The sequence below is a fragment of the Hibiscus syriacus genome, unplaced genomic scaffold, assembly GCF_006381635.1.
Source record: "Hibiscus syriacus cultivar Baekdansim isolate YM2019G1 unplaced genomic scaffold, ASM638163v2 tig00009009_pilon, whole genome shotgun sequence".
NCBI lineage: Eukaryota > Viridiplantae > Streptophyta > Magnoliopsida > Malvales > Malvaceae > Hibiscus > Hibiscus syriacus.
Window position 1 is genome coordinate 1,475,096 of NW_024062181.1, and position 21,360 is coordinate 1,496,455.

At 33.2% G+C, this 21,360-nt stretch overlaps 2 protein-coding genes across 5 annotated transcripts; both read right to left on the bottom strand.

The window, feature by feature from the left end:
- Nucleotides 1–7,728: 7,728 nt before the first annotated feature.
- LOC120202943 (vesicle-fusing ATPase-like) lies at nt 7,729–21,301 on the bottom strand. 4 transcript variants are annotated; one of them, XM_039203299.1, is made up of 18 exons: nt 20,739–21,301; nt 11,890–11,997; nt 10,846–10,949; nt 10,665–10,773; nt 10,503–10,602; nt 10,361–10,416; nt 10,131–10,196; nt 9,974–10,056; nt 9,703–9,836; nt 9,370–9,532; nt 9,170–9,295; nt 9,030–9,090; nt 8,882–8,941; nt 8,704–8,762; nt 8,548–8,617; nt 8,318–8,440; nt 8,152–8,229; nt 7,729–8,034 (listed from the first exon to the last, which is right to left on the bottom strand). In XM_039203299.1, the coding sequence occupies exons 1-18, from the start codon at nt 20,784–20,786 to the stop codon at nt 7,897–7,899; spliced, it is 1,686 nt and encodes a 561-aa protein (XP_039059230.1). In that variant the 5' UTR covers nt 20,787–21,301; the 3' UTR covers nt 7,729–7,896. The 4 variants fall into 4 exon arrangements, with proteins under 4 accessions (XP_039059230.1, XP_039059232.1, XP_039059231.1 ...); XM_039203301.1 differs by lacking the exon at nt 20,739–21,301 and adding an exon at nt 12,570–12,726; XM_039203300.1 differs by lacking the exon at nt 10,131–10,196 and having other exon boundaries at nt 20,739–21,299.
- On the bottom strand, nt 13,761–14,668 carry LOC120202952 (RNA polymerase sigma factor sigB-like). Its single transcript, XM_039203313.1, has 2 exons — nt 14,601–14,668; nt 13,761–14,508 (listed from the first exon to the last, which is right to left on the bottom strand). The coding sequence occupies exons 1-2, from the start codon at nt 14,652–14,654 to the stop codon at nt 14,257–14,259; spliced, it is 306 nt and encodes a 101-aa protein (XP_039059244.1). The 5' UTR covers nt 14,655–14,668; the 3' UTR covers nt 13,761–14,256.
- Nucleotides 21,302–21,360: the final 59 nt, after the last annotated feature.

Sequence of the window (21,360 nt, forward strand, 5' to 3'; positions counted from 1 at the left end):
TTTTTTTACATCGAGAGAAATGTTTTACACTTGATTTACCTTTGTTGGGTTTAATGGTTAGCTTCGTCGGCGGTGATGGACCTCTAATGACAGCCACTGGTTGGCGGACATGCTGAAGCTACCCATCTTCTTCTTCGACATGCTGGAGTTGCCCCTCTTTTTGATGCATGCAATTATTATGTCAAAAAAATCTGGGTTTGATGCATTTTCATCGTGGGGTTTTATCATGATTATGAAAATATGTAATCTTGCTTGCTAAATTACAGATTTTGAAGTAAAATCCAATGTGATTTAAACCACCCCTTAATCCTAAATTCCCTCACTATCAATCTCCTCCAATTTCGAACATTGCTCCAACACTAATCTCTCCACAATCTCCATTTTCAGGTCTCAACCTTACCCTCACCAAAATCTCCTACTCATCCCTTCCTTTCCAACTATTCTCTGACCACCGAGCCACGCCTCCCCAGCTGCCCATATGCAACCATAAATTCTAACCCCAAATCAATAAAAGATCATGAAAATAAATCCCAAATTTTATACCAAGAGAAATGCTTTGCACCTGCTTTACCTTTGTTATACCTCAATTTTGTCCCGGTCTCTCTCCTCCACGTGAGCAACCACAGCAACCACCGCGCCTCATTACCATTATTCCAGAAGTTCCTTCCAGAAAAGCCAGTTGTCCCCTTTTCTCAACACCTCCAACGACCTCGCACGGGAAAAAGAATCATTCATCCTAGGCAACAAAAAAAAAACAGAAAAGAGAGAGGATTATAATTGGTTTTGTTGTTTTTTTCAATTGGTAAAGGGTTATATAAAAACCCAACGAATAGGATGTAAATGTGGGTGGGGGGGGCTTCCCTTTCGTTTTTACAGAGAGAGCAATACGAAGTTTTTCCCATCGTTTACCTTTCTTTTTCAGAAATCAAGCATTAACCAATCAAAGAGATTATAAGCTCGAAGGCATATGAACTCAATATTTGAAGCTGTACAGCAGAAGCACGGGTATGGTGGAGATGAAGATTTGATTGCCGCCTCGGAAATTTGAGAGAGAAAATAGATGGGATTGTGAGATATGGTCAGGATTGGAAAGTTTCCAGTTCAGTGCCGAAGAGTTATGGTCCATGTTCAACAAAATCCAGCTGGGAGTCCATTATTGAGGCCCTAGAACAATTGAAACTCAAAGCCGAACTGATCAAGAAAACAAGTTCGTCTGGCCCAGCAAATAGCGTTCAACCGCAGGCCCAAAATGGATTACAGAGCAAAATACAAGCCCGATACATTACAAGTCCCAAAATGGTTTACCATCAGTTAACCGTTAATAAATTATAATTAATTAATAATATTTTTTAGAGAATAGAATTACAAATAAAATCAAAATGATTCCTCTTATTTTTTTAGTTATCATGTTTTTTTCTCATATAGGTTCACTTTAAATCAAACATATATGAAAGAAATACATGATTTTAAATTATAAAATATAAATATACACGTAAGATTTTGAAATAGGTTTTATATCTCGAATTAAATTAGAATTTCTATTTGAAGTATTTTAAAATATATATTTTAAATTAATCATAATATATCGTCTAAGTGATGTCAATTAAAGTTAATAACATAAAATAAAACTCTAATACTAAGTAACTTTATTTTATAATCCTTAAACTAATATCAAAGATGATGAATAACTAGTAATATAATACACAAAGAGAATAAAACATGCACCATTTTATTAATTATCACATCACTGAAAATATAATAACTCAATTATGGGGTTAATAATTGGGTTGATGTCCGCTTTGAATCGAATTTGGATAAATTAAATTCGAGTTGCTTCGAGTTAGGTTGTTTTTTATTCAGGTTATATTTTATTCGGTTACCTTCGATTCGAGTTAATTTAGGTTTGGGTTTCTTTTAGTTTGTCTTTGATCTCTCATTCAAACATCGATGGTCTCATCTCCCCTTCATAGAAATCATGTCCCAGCTGTATGCCAAAGCTGGTGAATCCATTATAGGGTTTTCGACTTCTGCAAAAACTAATTTCTCGTTCATCGGTGCAATTGGCAGAACCAAATATGTCCAAATTCCTCCTTCGTTTATGTTGTTAAAGAAGACAAGTCAATAGCGGATGATTGTGTGGCGATGAGTACTACACAAATGGAATGCTTAGGAATAAGGGAAGGAGACCCGATCCTCCTCCATCAATTTTCTCAGTCTCGGAGAGATTTTACTCTTGAAAGCTTAGAGTTGGAAGTATATCCACCCATGTCAGGTATTTCCAGTATTGGTTATTCTTATACGGTTAAATGATGGTTAGTAGTGTGTAAATGTTCTTCATGTTTGAGGACATGTGTTGGGGCTGGGACGTTCCCTGTTTGACATAATTGATAATCCATTATGTTCAACATTACTACTACATGGTGCACTCTTTTTTCACTATTTAAGCTTATGGAGGTTTTTTTAACGAGACTCATGTGGTAGTGTACTTTGTACGTATTAATATTAATACGAAATTCTCTTTTTCAAAAAAAATACATAAAAAAAGAAAATTCTTATAGAATTGAGGGAAAAGAATACAAGATTTGGGTCACAGCTTTGAGCAGAGAAAGGGGAATGGTATCTCCAAATACCATTCTCGAGTTCACAATCGATGGGTTTTGTAAGTTAATTTTACTCAATTAACGGTTACGGTTATAGTTAATGAATTTTGATAAATGGTTCACCATCAGTTAATCGTTAATAAATTATAATTAATTAATAATATTTTTTTGAGAATAGAATTAGAAATAAAATCAAAATGATTCCTCATATTTTTTTAGTTATCATATTTATCTTATATAGGAGCACATTAAATCAAATATATATGAAAGAAATACATGATTTTAAATTATAAAATATAAATATACACGTAAGATTTTAAACTATAAAAAATGAATATACCTCGTAATATACATTTTTCTACAAAATAAAATACATTTACAAATAAATAAGATTTTTATAAATATGTATGTTTGAAAAATATTGTGATAGGTTAACTATAAATTACCCTATAATCAAACAGTTAACCATTTCTTAATGGTTAAGTTATAGTTAACATAATTTAATAACCGTAATAACGGTTAACTAACCATTTAGATTTAACGGTACAGTTAACCAACCAATTACACCATAACTAGGCCATCAAAGAATACATTTTATTAAAATGTTATTTTAGTTTTATTTACATGTAATAGACTTTCCTGAAAGCTACTACTTGTTTTCCTATATATTAAAATGTTATTGTTTTTTTTATTTGTTGAATAATATTTGGAGTTGAAAATTTATTAATTAATTTTGTACTGAATGTAGACCTGGTCGTTTTGAAGTCTGTCTTATATCAAACAAAGATTGGAGATTTTGCAGATAAAGGTACCATTCAAGGTACTAAATCCTTATTTATCTTCAAATGTTAATCTTGATGACTAGGTATTTAGTTATTTTATTTTTATTAAACCGTAAAAGAATTAAGTTACTAATTTGTATCATAGATCTCTTTTAACCGAGTTTGATTGTCATTCATTTCAAATTTTGGTTTTCTATTAACAAGATTACTTTTCATGCTTTCTTTTGTTTTGTATTTTAATGTAGGTTTTTTGTGTTTTGTCTTACAGTTTGGGAAACCACAGTGGGACATATTTAGAAGCTCTATTGATGAATGTATCATCTCAATCAGTTAAAATGGAAGATTTTCAATTAGATCTGCAGAAAATAAATTTCTGATGTGAATTGTTGTTAATAAGATTATTTACTTGAATAATTAGTTTTTTTAAAAATTTATGTAATTAAAGACTATTCTACTTGTTAAAGCTAGTGAATTTATATTTTAAACTTTGAAGTATTATGTTGTATATTAGTTAAAATAAATGTTGCAATATTTAGAGTTAATTGCATTATCTATAATCAAACTATAACCCTTATTTTAAATTGGTCCTTAAATTTTTTAATGTTACAATTTCAACCAAAACTATGACTCATTTTAAATTAATCCTTAAACTTTTGAACATTCTAATTTCATTCGTAGACTATGATCCTCTTTCTAAATTGGTCCCAAAACTTTTGAATATTCCAATTTCATCCCCAAATTCATCCAAATATGTAGTTAATTTCAACCATAGTTTAACCTAAATTTTGTTTTTTCAAACGTATAATAATATAACTTGGCCTAATGTCATGAAAAGAAACAACCAGTCCGATCTACCAACAATCAGATTATCACCAAAGAAGATGGGACATCTGAAATCGGATTTGATCATGGCCATCTAAAAAACACATCAACACCATCAATTTTCCCTACACAATTGATGATGCTACTTCTTGGAGCCCTACGGAGACCAGTGATAATGAAGATCCAGATTGCTACTATGAGCTGTGTAAACCCAGTTTGAAAGCCCGTGTGATTTTGATTGTTCATGTAAGTTATGTAAAGTAGACGATCTCAATTCGTGGATTGATGGAAATTCTCTCACAACTTATTATCCACACAAGGTAGGAACCAGAAAGAATAAGTCCTCAAATTCTAGTCTCTACAGGAGATGCATGCAAGGAGACCCTTCAGTTGGACCACTTGGAGAAGACAATGGAAAATTTCAATTCCTTATTGACTATTCACTTGAGGCTCATACACCAGTTCAGAATACTCCAAAAATTTCCTCCACCAAAACCAAAATCTCCACCACCACCTCCGATAAATCCAAAAATCTTAGCTTAACCTTGTTACAAGAAGATCCAGAAATGGATAAAAAAATCTTGAACCCCAAACTCAATTGATTCCTATTGTTTGTATGTTTCAGCCATCTTATCCTTCTTATGGCAAGAATTTCCTCACCTTGAGGAATTTACTAAAAATGAGTACAAGCATGCTCCTAAAATCCCTAGTCAGCTTGTTGGAGAAAAGATAAGTGCAGCCAAAGCAACTCTCATTTGGCATACTGAAAATGTTCTTGCTCAAAACACTACCTTGAAAAAGATTGACCATAAGATTTCACAGGGATGTCAAGCTTACTCGGGTAGAATCTAAGGTAGATACCAACACCAAGATTGCCAATGAACTTATTGTATTACTCCACAAAAGGTTGCAACAAGTTGAAAGACATACGACTTCTCCAGGACAAGATTTCTTTTTCCATCTTGAACAAAAGGAAAAGGAAATTCAAAAGCTGAAAGAACAAATACGGGTACATGAAGAAACAGGACAAGTTCCACAACCACAAGGAGAAGAACTTTTCCCATCTCTCAGAAGGAAAACACCAGAACCCCAGTCTATATTTACTTCCTTCAGAATGGATACAACACATTCTCAGGGACTGTTTTTCTCCTCTCTCTAATGAAAAGAAAAAGTCAACAACTTATGTGCTTTACCAGCAGATTAAGAAGCAAGAAGCTGAGAAAAAAAGAGAGAGATAAAGGGGAAAAAACAGGAAGAAGAGGATTCTTCCTCGAAGTTTTCCAGAGCACTTATGAGACAACAATAACAACAAAACCCCTTAAATTCCTTTCTTAAGTATAGGGAAACCATAATTCCAAAAGTTATTGCTGTCAATTAGAAAAAATAAGATTCTGAAGAAATTTTCGAGTCAGAAAGCTCAGAAAACTCATATATCTCTTCAGAAGATGTTATTATGGCTACAACAAATCAACCCGAGGTTAAGATAGAATATTCGAACCTTGACAGCCCCATGAAAGCAAAACCTTATGCAGCAAGACAGTGCTTCAAACTAATGGAGGAAAATACATATTTACACTTGATGACATTCCTGTATCTAAATGGTCTCAAAGATTACAAGAACTCCATTCGTGGATGGAAACTCAAAAGTTAACAAGAGACAACAATTATGATATTCTCATTGAGTTTGTATCCAAATTTACTAGAGTACTCAGAGATTGGTGGATATCATTATTTGTAGGAGATCATATGCAGTTTCTTGTTCAGCAAGATTTTGCTGCAGTAATCCAGGTCATGCATAATTACTTTCTTAGAAATCCAAATGATGTGAAGACTCTCAAAAGAAAAGAGTTTTTTAAACGAAAATGTTATTCCTATGAAAAGAAAGACCTGGAAAGACATTTCAGCATCATAACCAAACTTTTTTAAACTCTGGGAGCAAATCAAAGTTTGAAGCAAGCAATTTTAGCTTCAATCCTAGAACTATTACAAAATGCAATCCATAAAATATTCAACAACAGAGAAGAGACATTTTACATTAAACTGTAGGAGAAATCCAACAAGAAACTTTCATTTCCCTTGAAGAAATTTGTGACAGGAAGATCATCAAAGAATGCATGATTGGAACCAGAGAATTGGATAAAGCTTGCAATGAGCGAGGATTGACTATTAAGTGTAAAACCCCACAGCAGTGTCATTGCAAATCTCGCAGAAGAAAGAAAGAAAACCCTCTCGTACTCCATTCTTCCCAAGAAAAAGAAGAAAAATAAAGATACTTGAGGAAGAAACGAGCCCCAGGAGTTAAATCATCCAAATGATATGTTTGTGGGAAAAAATGACACTTTGCAAAAACAAAAACTATCCCAAAAACAGAAAAGGTTTGAAGATGATCGAGCTGATTCAGGAAAAAACAATGATCAAAATCAAAGAAGAAGAGGATGTTGAATCTCTTTTCTCCATTGAAGATGAACCTACTGATCATTCTCTATTTGCTATCCAAAGCCTGGATATTGAAGACTTTGCATCAGAGACAGAATGGTCTTCTGAAAATTGAGGAGTCTATATAATTCACAGCAAGATCGGTTCGTCATTAACATCTATAATCCCTGTACCACATATCTCAGCAACTGTTTATCTTGGAAAATACAAAAAGCTAATCTCGGTGATTACTTTCATTGATACTAGAGATGCAATAGCAATCATGAATCCGGAAATACTCCCTCCAGAATGGTGGAAGCCCCATACCAAATACTTCAATTATGCAGCAAACCAGACGTTTACAACTCATCTTATCAGTAAGCCTATTACTATTCAATTTTTCCTAGGACGTACTATTACATCTACAATATTAGGATCACAACTTCCTGGAAAAGATCTGATGCTAAATATAATTTTTTGATTATTAGGTTGATGATATGCATTGTTCATTCGACTGTTCTTTGACATTGGTTGAAATTATTGTAACTCAGAAAAATGTAATGAGATTATGTTGACATGTCAGATTCAAAATATATTTTGTGCATTTGAAATATTTGATTATGTTAATTATAGACTTCATGTTATTTATTCGGACTAACATTGTCAAATGTCTAATATTTTCTTTTAACAAGAATCATGTCGGATATTGTTGTTAAAGTTCTCAAATATAATGGGTCTCCTACAAATCATATATATGATGGTACACCAGTCGAAGAGTTTTTAAAATCGAGTAAAAGTAATTTTTACAGTTATGGGCCAATTGGAAGAAAAAATATTGAGATTAGTGGTTTTGTTTATAAAGTGGAAGAGAATAAGTCCCTAACTAGAAGAACAAGCAATTTAGAAGAAAAATAAACAAAATTAATATGAACGATTAAATTTATTGAATTATTTTGAATTAAAACCAAATTAATAGATTTTATAAGTTTTGAGGACTAAAACTATTATTATATAAGGCACGTCACTACTCTCGAGCAGCAATGTATTTGTAATAATATTTTAATTAAGCGACATGTTTGTAACTTTAAGAGAAAAAAGTGAATTACTTGTTATTAAATCCATAATTAAGTGACTTGAAGTGTAGTTTACCCTATAATAATAAAAAAGTGAAAAGCTTTAAAAAAAAAAGAAAGCTACGGAGAGCAAACCCAAACAGGATAAGTTCCAAAATATTAAAACCCCGAATTTTGTTCCATGCTGGACATGTTTTCCCTTATTTAAACCACTTTTAGCATCAGCTTGCCTATTCTGCTAGCAGTATCGATGTCTGTAACACTGCTACTGGTACTTGTTCCATCTTGCTTTGTGGCTTTGTTTGCTAATTCAAGTATCCTAATCAAATCCTTAATTGATATCTGGCATTTTTCCCCGGAAAAAAGATGATAAAATGGGCAGAACGATCGGTCAATTTGTCCTAAAATCGATTTTTGTGGTTATCAAATTATTAACAAAAAGGAAAAGCTTATACTTACTGGTGCAGAGTCGATTGCTAAGTCGGTTACCAGTCTGCTGCACTCTTCAGAAGGAATAGAAAACAATTGACCCATAACCTGCAAAAATTACACCCGCAAAGAAGAAGAAAAATGTTCATTTGGGTTAAGCATTTTCACTGCAAATACACTAACTTAGAGGATATACCTTTACAGCGCCTTCTGATGTCAGTTTTGGAACATTTAATGTTTTCTGAAATTCCTCTTCAAGCTTTACAGACTTTAGAAGGTCCAAATCACTTGTAGTTGCAATAACCATATGTTTGTGATCCTGTAAATTAACGTATCAGAATCTTGTAGTTTGATTTTAATACCTTTATATGGTACAAATGTACCATTTAATAATGAAAATGGAGAGTAATAGAAATTGGATTTCACCTTTGGTATCTTTATTTTCAGGCAAGTTTTCAAGGCATTCGATACACCTTGGGAATTGTTATCCACAAACCTTGGATAAAGAATGAATTATATCAAGATCTGATTATGACTCGTAAAAAAAAGAAACAGTTAAAAAATCTAATACCATGGGTGTACCTTTCTATGTCATCAATTATGATCAAACTTAGAGGACAACCTAGAGCGCGTCTCCAACTCTGTTCAATTCATACATAAGAAAAATGAATGTGAAGACTGGAGGACATGGTAAAAAAATTCCTCAACGCCATGATAGTTAGAAAATCACTATGAAAGTAGTTAGTCTTCACTAACATACCTTCAAAATCCTTTCACGTTGCTGTAATTCTGACAAGTTTATAAAATCATCGGGAGTGATCTACGAATTCATAAAAATAAAATATATAAAAAATTAATTATTTTTGTGGATAAAAATTTACACCAACAATAAGGAAAATACGACTTACAATTTCAACAACATCAAACTCGTTAGTTAATCTAATACTAGTTGCCATGAAGCTTTTACCGCTGTTCGAAGAAAACCAAGTTAGAAAAAGGTAAAAAAATTACATATTAAAAGAAAATTAGAAGTAATTTTGTCACTCACGTGCCACGTGAGCCTTCTAAAAGAATTCTAATAGAGCAGCACATGCTGTGTTGCCATTCTTCAACCAAGCGCTTTAAAGTTTGATAAGAATTCCTATGCTCAGGTAAGTCTATCTTCTTATTTTTCCTAAATTTTCACATGGCAAATTTGTTATACATATACATACAAAAAATCATTATTTTTTATAATAAAAATTATACCTCGTTGGTTTTAATTGATTAGAAGGTTTTGCGTCTGACAGTGCAAATTGAAAATCTTCCATTGTAACTATCAAGTTTTCAGGGTCGCGAAGAAATGCTCGAGTTAGTGCATTCCTCACTAGAGCTTCTAAATCAGCCCCAGAGTATCCAGCGGTTTCCCTCACTGTTTGACAAATCGCACAAACCGTACATTAAAAATACAAAACAAGACAACATGAAAGATATAATCTTATTAATAAAAGACCAAAAATAAATGAAAAACAAACTGCATCTAAGAAAAAAATTAATAACTTAAATCTTTTGCGGTTTAATAGAGATAAAATAATCAAATACCTATTTCCTCAAAATTAATATCGGTGGATGAAGAGGGATGTTGTATCATCGATGACACATGTAGCCGCAAAATCTCTAGTCTTTCTTGAATACTTGGTAAGTGCATCTTAATAAGAAGTTCAAAACGACCAGGTCTACATTCAATAATTAAATTTACTTAATAAATTTTCATCACAAAATATTATCGAACAATAAAAGAAAGCACTAACATTCTAATAATTTTATTTATGCAAAAATAAAAATTGAAGATACATAAGAACATATTTTATACCTTAAAATAGCAGGATCAATTAAATCTATCCTATTTGTTGTACCAATGACAAGAATATTGTCCAAGCTATCCGGGCCATCAATCTGAAAATAATATATCATTATATCAATACAAACTTAAACAAACGAGTAGTGCTTTTAAAACGATTTTTTCATAACATTGTTAATAGTTGATTTACAACTAAATCTCTCGCCTTCGAACCACTACTACGTCTATCTCTATGCTGTAAAAAAAATGTATTTTTTATGTTAGAAAAGATTTTATTAATATATATATCAATTGCAAAATACCAATCAAACTGCTGTCCAAATAAAAGGATTCCTACATTTCAAACGAAAAATAAAATAAAATCAAAAAAATAGAGAGGAATGAGTAAAATATGTTTACCCAAGCAATTGAATCAAGTTCATCAAATAGAATTACATGTATCTTACTCTTTTTTCCTGACAAAAACAAAAAGTATTGATAAATTATTACTTCACAAACAAAAATAATTTTATATAAACATGCACAATTTCAGATCTTGTACCATGCTCTTTAAAGTCTTTTCTAGCATCTTCAAATATTTCTCGAACCGCTCGCTTAGACTCTCCCATGGTTTTTTTGAAAATTTCAGGTCCCTTGATGATCTGCTTATAAATGTAAAAAGTCATACTAAAATACAAAAGGATTATCTGTTTGTAAATATTACCTTTGCTTCTAGATCGCTTAAATGGCAGGAAATTTTATATGCAAGAACCGTCTTCCCAGTTCCAGGGGGTCCGTGAAGAAGTATCCCACGAGGACATTTTACTTCAATTCTGGATAAAGCTAATAATCAAAATAACAACAATAACAATAATAATTATAGTAACAATAATAAAATTAAATACCCTTTTGCAACCATAAGATGTGGTACAATCACTTGACGATAGATTTTGTCGTATTGTTCTTGCAAGCCACCTAAACCAACTGATTTGAGATCAAAATTCTGATCCTATTTAAAAAAATAAATAACTAAATAAATTTAATATTTAAATAAATTTAAAATAATACTTATAAATATAAATAAAATAAAATAAAGGATAAACTACATAAAAGGTTACTAATGTTTGAATAAGTTTTTTTTTCCATTGATGTTTCAAAACTAACGATTTGGTCACTAACATTGATGTCATTTACTAGAATGAAATAAGTATAAATAATTGTTGAGTTTACTGAGAAGGCACACGAAAAATCTCATGAAAATTCCTCTTCCTTATTCTATCTTTTCTAATTGGATTTGCTGGTTTTTCTCATTGTCGAACGCACACAACAATGTACCTGTTGAAAAGTTTTTCCTTAGAATGTTCCGCACAACAAGGGCATGGGATACTGGTTTTTAGTTGCATAATGTCATTACCATGGAGACATATTCTTTATGGTGCATGCTTGTTTCATTTCACATCATTTTTACTGGCTTTTACAGGGTATGTAAAAGACAAGGGAAAAAGACTTGATTGGGACTTCTTTATTCCCCCATTATACACCAAAGGCTTCGAGAGATATCAAAAGGTTGGGATTAACCAAAATCTTAAACTATCGGTCTCTCCTATGTCATATGCAGCAATTACTATTTCTTTGGAGAAGGTGTTGGGCAGTTTGAGTCCAAGAGAGAGGCAAGTGATCAGGTGAAGGTTTGGAATGGAAGACCATATGATGAAAACTTTGCAAGAAATAGCGAGTTGATGCATGTAAGCAGGGAAAGAGTCGAACGCCATTGAAAAAAGAGTGAGAGTCAAAGTTAAGAGGCAAAGGGCACCAACTCAGCAGCTCAAACGTGACACATTATTAGATGATTGATGATGTTAGTAATCAAATTGTTAGTTTTGAAACATAAATCGAGAAAAGAAAAACTTAATTAAACATTATGTAAGTAATGTACCCTAAAAACTTACAAGAAGAATCCGTCTCCTCAACTGAAGAGTTGTATTTGAAGATATGATTCCTGTTCCACCGCTCGAAGCATTAACATCCATAAGAATTTTCTGTGATTTGATGACAACCTGAAAAATACAGTAATAATATAAACAAACAAAAATTATTATTTGACTTTCGACGATTTGAGTTTTCTGATTATGCAAGAGGCAAATTAATTTTTTAATTTAAATCAATCATAGTAGAAAATAAATCTGATTCACAAGCAGCTTATGTAATTTTTCCTTCACTGCATCTGAAATTGGTGGATCGACTTCCAACTCCAAGCTATTGAGTACAAAGTCTCAATCAGCAAAAAAAAAAGTGACGAAGACCAATTGCACAAAGTCTCCCTCAGCAAAAGAAAAGTGACCAAGAACAATTGCACGTCCTTCGTTTGTTATCAAATGGAATTTGTGAGAGATTCATCGCCACACAATTTTCAATTAGGGACTTATTCTCTTCCACTTTATAAACAAAACTATCAATCTCAACAATTTTGTTTCCTCGCAATTGACCCAGAACTCTGAATATTAATTTTACTCGATTTCAAAAAAATTACAACGGTTATAACAGCATATATATAATTTGTAGGAGACCCATTATATTTGATAACTTTAACAGCAATATCGGACATGATTCCTGTCACGATTTTCCTTACCAAAATAGATCAGTGGCGACGACACAACCACGCCAAGGCGAAGATCAAGTTACGGGCAACTGTGCGACGATTGGCTTCACCGGTGGTGAACTTCAGGTGAACGGCGGCGGATTGTTAAGAAGATGAGAAACGATGAGCCAAAAAGAAAAGAAATAGGAAGAGGAAAAGATACTGAAGGGTGCGGCTGAGCGATGATTTTATACTGAGTTATAAAATAAAAAGGATAACCCCTTCATAAGTTCTTGATTTTCTTAGGGTTTTCAAAATGGCCAAACGTTTATTCTTATTTTCAAAACAGTCACTAAAATTTTTAAAATTTTCAATTTGATCCTAAAACAATTTTAGGGTTTTAAATGAAAAATTCTCAATTTATAGGTTTTTAATTTGGGGGAAAATTGGGTATTACAGCTTTAATGTAAACTTCCCACACGCAAAGAAAATTGTTGAAGAGCAATCACATCATGTTAAGGGGGAAAAACCCCCTACCATTGCAAGCAAATATGCTTTAAGCAACTTGAGCATAAAAAACATGTTTCTTCACCACTATACAGTGCCAGGCTCCTTGTGTGGTCTACATTGATGAAAGACACTAAAGATAAGTGAGCTTCATCACACTTTATAAGATGAAAAGTTCAATGGCAGCCTTCAGCTTCGTCGGCATGCTAAACACGCTTCGGTGATCAAGATGGAGGGTTGTACTTAAAATGTTGCTTGTATAAGTTGATTAACTTAAATGGAACAAAATGAGACAAAATGTGCTAGAATTGTCCGAGTATGACACTATTGATGGAAGGTTGATGCTATTTGATCATATATACACAGAGAGAGATACCGCTATATAAGTCGGCTTGGGAATTGAAAATGAGACTGCACTTGTTATCCTACTCTGTCTTCTACAACTAATGTAATAGAGTTACAACAATCTATACACACAAATTGAATATGGCAGCCTTTAGCTTCAACAACATGCTACATACATCTTGGTAATCAAAACGAAGGGCTATACTTAAGATGTTGCTCATGGAAGAAAATGAATAGGCAAGAAGATGATCTATTACCAGCAGGTTAGCTTAAAGATATAAGTTGTCCACCATAAAGGAAAATTGATATAATAAATGTGTTTTGTTTTTTAATGAAATAATGAAATGTAAACAACCATTATGACTAAATAAGTATTAGAGGAATTGTATGTTTGATGCATAAAAAGAATGTAAAATGTTTCATTGAAATTTTTTTCCTGCTTTCTCTGAACAGCCATTTGTAATTGTAGGTAAACCTTTGGCTAATGGAAAGATGTTTTAAACAAGCCATTTTGATTCTAAAACTCAGCTATGATGCATATGAAAGCAAATACTGCTGCGGATGTTTTGTTCTCCTTTTGTTCTTCAACTTCCGAAAGGCGCACAACTCGATTTGCCGGATCCTTTCCCTGCTTCAACCCATCGACTCCCCGATTTCTTGCAAAGTTTTCATCCTGCCGTCTTCCATTCCGAACCTCCATCGGATGACCTGCCTCTCGCTTGGACTCAAACTGTCCAACACCTTCTCCAGATCCTTCTTCATGAACTCCTTCAGCAAGATATCTTCTGCCGAATCTGCTTCGGGGTCCGCAATTACTTCCTGGACAAAAATTAACGTAGTCCCATCAGATGTCGAAACTAAACCGGAATTCAATAACGATGACAGGTTAAAAACGGGAAAAGGAGATAGTAATTGCTGCATATGGCATAGGACGGCCCAATGGTTTAAGATTTTGGTTAATCCCGATCTTCTGATCGAGTGATCGAGGTGCCTTTGGCGAGAGTAGAACAGCAGTGAGCCTCTTCATGGACAGCCCTGTTGCCTGTGCAACTTCTTCATTGTCAGGCTGTCTTCCATTTTCACTGTACAGCTTCTTTCGTGCTTCCTTCACTCGATATGTTGCCTCAACCATGTGAAACTGTAAATCATATAAATGTAACCGGTAGTCGTTATTGATCGTCGAAACTTGCAAAGGGCAAGAATTTAGGACCAGAATAGTCTAGTACTTACCGGCAAGCGAATTGTTCTGGACTGATTCGAAAGAGACTTCCGTACAGCTTGCATAATCCACCAGTGAGCATAAGTTGAGAAATTGAAGCCTTTAGAAGCATCAAACTCAGCACCTCTCATAAGGCCTCGGCATCCTTCCTGCGACTGAACCGTGCAAGATTTAGACACTTAAGCAAAAGCTAAACCCGCTATTTTGCTCGTTCTCTCTTTATCTTCTTATCTGCTGCATGCAAGAGATCACACCGTGCAAATACTGCACAAAATAATTGGCAGTGAGCAAGTAGGGTTATAATAACTAAGAGCACACCAGCTTACATGAAACTAGATCTTTACATCTGTAATTGCTTTTAATCTTAGTAGGCAGTAAGCAGCGTAATTTCATAATTTTTTTCCATTAAATTCAAAAGTAATTATAAATTAAGCAATATTTGTTTCATAACATAAACAAAGTAAGCAGATTGGCCTAGTGACTAGAGTCATTGAGTTCCAAACGGGTAACCTAAGTCTGAGTCCTCCGGTAACAAAAATTGTAAATAATTTAGGTAAACTATGCGAATAATTCTCTTTGTTTAGGGTATGACTGACTATAGGCACCAATTAAAAATTAAGGATAAAGGATAAATGGTCTCTCACATTATCAGTATGTCCGGTTTAAGTCTCTCTGTTATTAATTTCCGTTAACCCTCTTTTGTTTAAGTCCCTAACATGGTTGAAGGACTAAATTTTAATAGGAGTTAATGGCTGAGTGACTAAAATCAAATGAATCGATAAAATTATTAACTAAAATTGAACGGATCCATATCGTTAGGGACTATTTTCCCTTAATTTTTAATTTTAATATAAATATTAATTATACTTTTTTTTTCTTAAAAAAGCTTATGTGACAAATTGTCACATCACGTCTACTCTGAAGTGCGCATACCACATTAGCATCTCCCTCCACATGTTCTGGTTGAGTCAGCTTCGACGCTAATCATTAATTGAGTAATAATTATCGTCTACTCAAATAAGTTAATTTTGTCTTGTCAAAAAAATAGGGATCTAAACTTGTCTTGTCAAAAAAATAGGGTTCAATTTAACACTTTTATCAAACGTTAGAGGTATTTTAGAAATTGGCATAATGCAAATAAATACCCCTAAACGTTTGATTATGAGGCATAAGTACCCCACGTTGGATGGAATCCGTCAGTCAACTGACGGTCAATGGGTCCATCTGACGTGGCATGCACATGTGGTCATCGATGATGACGTGGCATTTCCATGTCGTTATTTTTTGATGACATGGCACGTTCATATCATATTAGATGCTGACGTGGCATATCCACGTAGACTAAATACTGACATGACATGTACATGTGTGATGCCATGTCATCAATTTTTTTAAATTAATTAATAATAAATAATTATTTTCTATTAAATTAATATTAACTAATCATATGTTGCCACGTGGCAAATGAAATTTTTATTAAATTAAGAAAATAGAAAATAAACTTCTACAAATTTTGCACTCCATGGGATTTGAACCTAGGTCTAAAGAGTGAAAACCTTGATACCTAATCATCAGGCCAAGTTACTTGATTGTTATTGAATGACTAATAACAAGATTTAAAGTATATTGTTGCCATCAAAACCACCATTAACACAAGCATTTTAAAAAAAATTATAGTTAGATTTAAATTGTTATAATTATTTGAGTAAATTTAAATTATCCATAGATCTTTTTAAATTTAAATTTATAAATCGATCTGGGTTTTAATTAATTTTAAATTTATAAACTATTAAAAAAATCATAGGAAAATTGATATGGGGATAAACCATAGGTGTTTTTTAAAGTTTATAAATTTAAAATTAATTAAAATTTTATCTTCAATGGTGTATTTCATGTGGCAACTTCACTAGAATTCGACATTCGAAGGAGAATATTGGTAAATTCTGCATTTTTTTATCTTCAAAGCATTTTAATTCACGTTTCGACAGTTCATCAATCTAACAGATCATTTGATTTTTCTAAGAATCCTATGTTAGATCAAATATCATTTACCCTGCAATCAAAGGCACGAAGACCTCTTCAAATCTTGCTTGAAAACCAACACTGTGAAAAGGGTTGTTTTCACATATTCCATAAGCACTATCACTACTAAAGACAAAAATGGAGATTGGAGATCTGTTGTTGATGAATCAAAGTAAAATTAAAAAACTGAAATTTAAAATTTTAATTAATTTTAAATTTATAAACTTTAAAAAAGACCTATGGTTTATCCCCAGATCGATTTACCTATGATTTTTTTTTTAAAAGCTTATAAATTTAAAATTAATTAAAACCTCATATCGATTTATAAATTTAAATTTAAAAAGACTTATGGATAATTTAAATTTACTCAAATAATTATAACAATTTAAATCTAACTATAATTTTTTTTTAAAAAATACTTGTGTTAATTGTGGTTTTGATGGCAACAATATACTTTAAATATTGTTATTAGTCATTTAATAACAACCAAATATCTTGGCCTAATGATTAGGTATCAAGGCATTAATCCTTTAGACCCAGGTTCAAATCTCATGGAGTGCAAAATTTGTAGAGATTTATTCCCTCTTTTCTTAATTTAATAAAAAATTCATGTGCCTCGTGACAACATCTGATTGGTTGATATTAATTTAATAAAAAAATAATTATTTATTATTAATTAATTTTTAAAAAAATTGATGACATGGCATCACACGTGTACATACCACGTCAATATTTAGTCTACGTAGATCTGTCACGTCATCATCTACTATGATATGAACATGCCACGTCAGCAAAAAAATAATGACATGGAAATATCACGTCATCATCGATGACCACATGTGCATGTCACATCATAATCAAACGTTGTGAGTAGAACTGCTAAAAAAAACGATTTGGAAACAAATACATATAATCCAAACGTTAGGGATATTTGATTACATTATGCCTTTAGAAATTATAAATTGTTTGTGGTTACAATATGCTATTCTTTATTATTCTTTTGAAATTAATACATGTTTAGTTCATATCTGTTGATAGTTCCATTATTTTTCAAAAATAACGCCATGTGAAAAAAAAGGATAAATTATTCACATGCCCTTTGATTTCTCTTTATGGTTATTTCTGCAAAACAGAGCAGCGTGTTTTGCTACATCATTTAACTAGAGACACCATAGAGGTAATTTTGACAGAAAACGGGGAGCATTGATGCCATTATCCCAATGAATAATAAGTGTAGTCCATACTCAAATGATGATACAAGTCTAATTAAAATTAAGCCATTGAACTTCCACACAGCACATTATTTTTAATCTAAGTTGAGGAGTGAACTTCCACTCTCCATTATGTCCTAAACTGGAGTTTAATCTCTATCATCGTCATCATGAGCAGAAAGGATAACATACTCGTTAATATTTCAGTTAATTGCATAAAAGATCTCAACGTGCCTCCTCAATTGATCTCTAAACTTTAAAATATTCTATTTCAATCCTAAAACTATCAATTCTATTACAATCAAATCCACTGTCAATCTTCCTTAATAAAATGGTTTATTATGATAAAAAGTTTCAGACCAGGACACAAACCTTTTCAACACTTTTCCACTACCCTAAGCATGCCTCATCAACATGTAAACAAAAATATTAATTAAATATATTTAGCCATAAAGTTCATCACAATCAAACTGTCCATCAAAATAAAACCTCTTCCTAGCACCCAAAATATCCATATTGCAAAAACACATCATAATCAAAGAGTTTTGTGATGTTAAAACACCATTCTACAAAACGAAACACTTTGACCAGTTTAACAGTAGCGTACCTTATCATTCATCTTCCAAAACTGGTCCACTCAAGGGTGATCACAAAAGATGTGCAATATGGATTCATAATCTGCAATTACTTGAGGAGAAATGGGTTTGGCTTGCATATTTTGGCTGGATATTCTTCATAAAACAGTTAGCAGTAATTTATCTTGGAGATTAATCAGAACTTTGGCACTTTAGTAAATTAGTAAATCTCAGCAAAATGGGATGTCCAGTTACGACAAAACCATATTCTGTGTGGGATAATAGGAGCGTAATCAAGCCGCGACAGCCTCAAGTTAGAGAGCAATTAAGAATTGAATTGGCAACCAAAGCCACAAAGCAGGATGAAGAAGATGCTAGAGGAAATGGCAGTGAAACATATATTACAGCTCCCTCAGTAGATCAATCTTGTTCCATCTTGCTTTGTAACTTTGGTTGCCAATTTTCATTTTCTGAAGTCTTCCATCCTTGATCTTGTCTCCAGCTTCATCCTGAATTGAAGGAACAAAACACAACAATCACAAAACAAGATAAATAAAAGGAAACAAATGTGAAACCAAATCAATGAAGCAAATAACAAATGTGATAATTACAAAACAATGATAAAACTGATAATGAGACAAAATAAAATCAAATGATAACAGTCTTATTTTAAGTACTATTATTCAAAATTATGACAACAACACGACTATCCCAGAGCCAACCAAGCCTCCATCACCACTTCTGCCAGCTGGAGCACCTTTGGCAGCATCCTCCTCTTCCATGGCTATTTAACCTGCATCAACAACCCAAGAAAGTAGTCTACAAAACCATTAGCCACCCTTCCAATGCCAAACCGTAACCGGCCACCATCCCCAAGACCTACTCACTCAAACCCTCACTACCAACCTCCCATCTAACACACACCATAGCCTCCTGCCACGCATTCTAAACACCAGTGAATGTCAACTGTTGAGCGAAACTCCAACACAAAGCTCCAACATGCGGAAATGAAGTTGGGACTGTTATGCGCTACTGTGCTCATGTATATGCATCTCGGAGAGTGGATGGAGGTAAGGAATGCAGCGCCTGCTCCACATTCCGTTTGTGCATTGCTCTTTTGACGCACTATAGCAACATATAGAGTGAAGAAGCACGAAAACAGCTGTACAGTGAAAATGGTAGACCAGACAATGTAGAATCTTGAGGACAAGGGTCCTCAATTAGGGGAGGTAATGTTGAGACCATATTATTCAAGGTACAACAGCACAGGCAGTGAAAATTCAGCAAGTAACAGTAACAAACAAGGCAACTATATCAAATGAGGCGAATCAGGGTGAGTCAGCAGCAACATCGAGGAACAAGGAAGAAAACGATACCTAAGGCAACGAACTTTGTCTTTTACTAGAATGAAAGAAGTATAAATAACCTTAGTGTGTAAAAGACAAGGGAAAAAGACTTGGTTGGGACCTAAAGAACCATATAGTTGATTGTTTATGTTCTTTATTCCTCCATTATACACCAAAGGCTTCGAGAGATATCAAAAGGTTGGAATTAACCAAAATCTTAAACTATCCGTCTGTCCTATGCCATATGAAGCAATTATTATTTCATTGGAGAAGGTGTTGGGCAGTTTGAGTCCAAGAGAGTGGCAGGTTATTCAGATGAGTTGGAGTTGGTGGGCTGAATCGTTTGCTTTGGCTTCTGGTTTTCCATTTGTGGCTGAGATGTTGCAGTTTAGCTTGTTGGTCTGATTGTTTGAGTGCTTTGTTTGGACATTTAATGGTGTGCGACTTTGGTATTGATTAAGGGTGTGTGCAGCTGTCGTGCTTGTGTGTTTTCGGGTGCTTTGCTCTCAGATATTTTGGTGTAGCTGTAACGCTTTGCTTAAGCTACTAATCGTGGGAAGGGCGCCTTTGGGTTCAGTCGGATGTTGGCCTCTGTTTGTGCAGCAGCTGGTTTAGAGAGTATGTTTAACCTGGGTTGTTGTTTATCAAGCTGTTCTGGTTGTTTAGAGCGATCCCTTGTCAAAAGAAAGAAAAAAAAACAGCCGCTTAAACATGCAACATTGAAACATCAATCGAGAAAAAAACTTAATTAATCATTAGTGGCCATGTAAGTAATTTACCCTAAAAACTTACAAGATGAAGAATCGGTTTCCTCAGCTGAAGAGTTGTATTTAAAGATATGATTACTCCTTCTCCGCTTAACGCTGAGCTTATAATGCTTATAATGAATATAAACAAACAGACACTATAATTTGAGTTTCGGCGATTTGGGTTTTCTGATTATACAAGAGGCAAACTAATTTTCTAATTTAAATCAACCAAGATAGAAAATGAACCTGATTCTCAAGCAGTTTATGCAATTTTTCCTTCAATACATCTGGCATTGGTGGATTGACTTCCAACTCCAAGCTTTTGAGTGCAACATCTCACTCAGGAAAAGAAAAGTAGCGACATGTACTTCGTTTATTCTCAAACATACCATTTGTGTGGGATTCATCGCCACACAATTTCTAGTTAGGGACTTCTTCTCTTTCACTTTATAAACAAAACGACCGATCTCAACCTATTTTTTTCTTCCAATTGGCCCAGAACTCTGAAAATTACTATTGCTTGATTTTAAAAAATCAACAACAGGTATACCGGCATATATATGATTTGTACGAGGCTCATTATATTTATTATATTTGAAAGCTTTTACAGCAGTGTCGGACATAATTCCTGTTAGAGGAGAATGTTGGACATTCAACAATGTTAGTCTGAATACATAGCATAAAGTCCGAAATCGATATTTAACATAATCAAATATTCCGAATGCATAGCATAAAGTCCGAAGTCGATAATTAACATAATCAAATATTAAAAATACACAACATATATTTTAAATATGACATATCAACATAATCTCACGACATTTTTTTAAATTACAATAATTTCAATTAATGTCACAGTACAGTCAAC

What these genes read in the sequence shown, in the direction of transcription:
- LOC120202943 (XM_039203299.1), bottom strand. Translation starts at nt 20,786, where the DNA reads ATGCCAGATGTATTGAAGGAAAAATTGCATAAACTGCTTGAGAATCAG. An exon ending in ATAAACTGCTTGAGAATCAG is followed by an intron (nt 11,998 to 20,738) that starts GTTCATTTTCTA and finishes TGTATTTTTCAG; the next exon opens with GTTGTCATCAAATCACAGAA. An exon ending in TTAGAAGGCTCACGTGGCAC is followed by an intron (nt 9,091 to 9,169) that starts GTGAGTGACAAA and finishes TTCTTCGAACAG; the next exon opens with CGGTAAAAGCTTCATGGCAA.
- LOC120202952 (XM_039203313.1), bottom strand. Translation starts at nt 14,654, where the DNA reads ATGCAAGCTGTACGGAAGTCTCTTTCGAATCAGTCCAGAACAATTCGC. An exon ending in CCAGAACAATTCGCTTGCCG is followed by an intron (nt 14,509 to 14,600) that starts GTAAGTACTAGA and finishes TATGATTTACAG; the next exon opens with TTTCACATGGTTGAGGCAAC.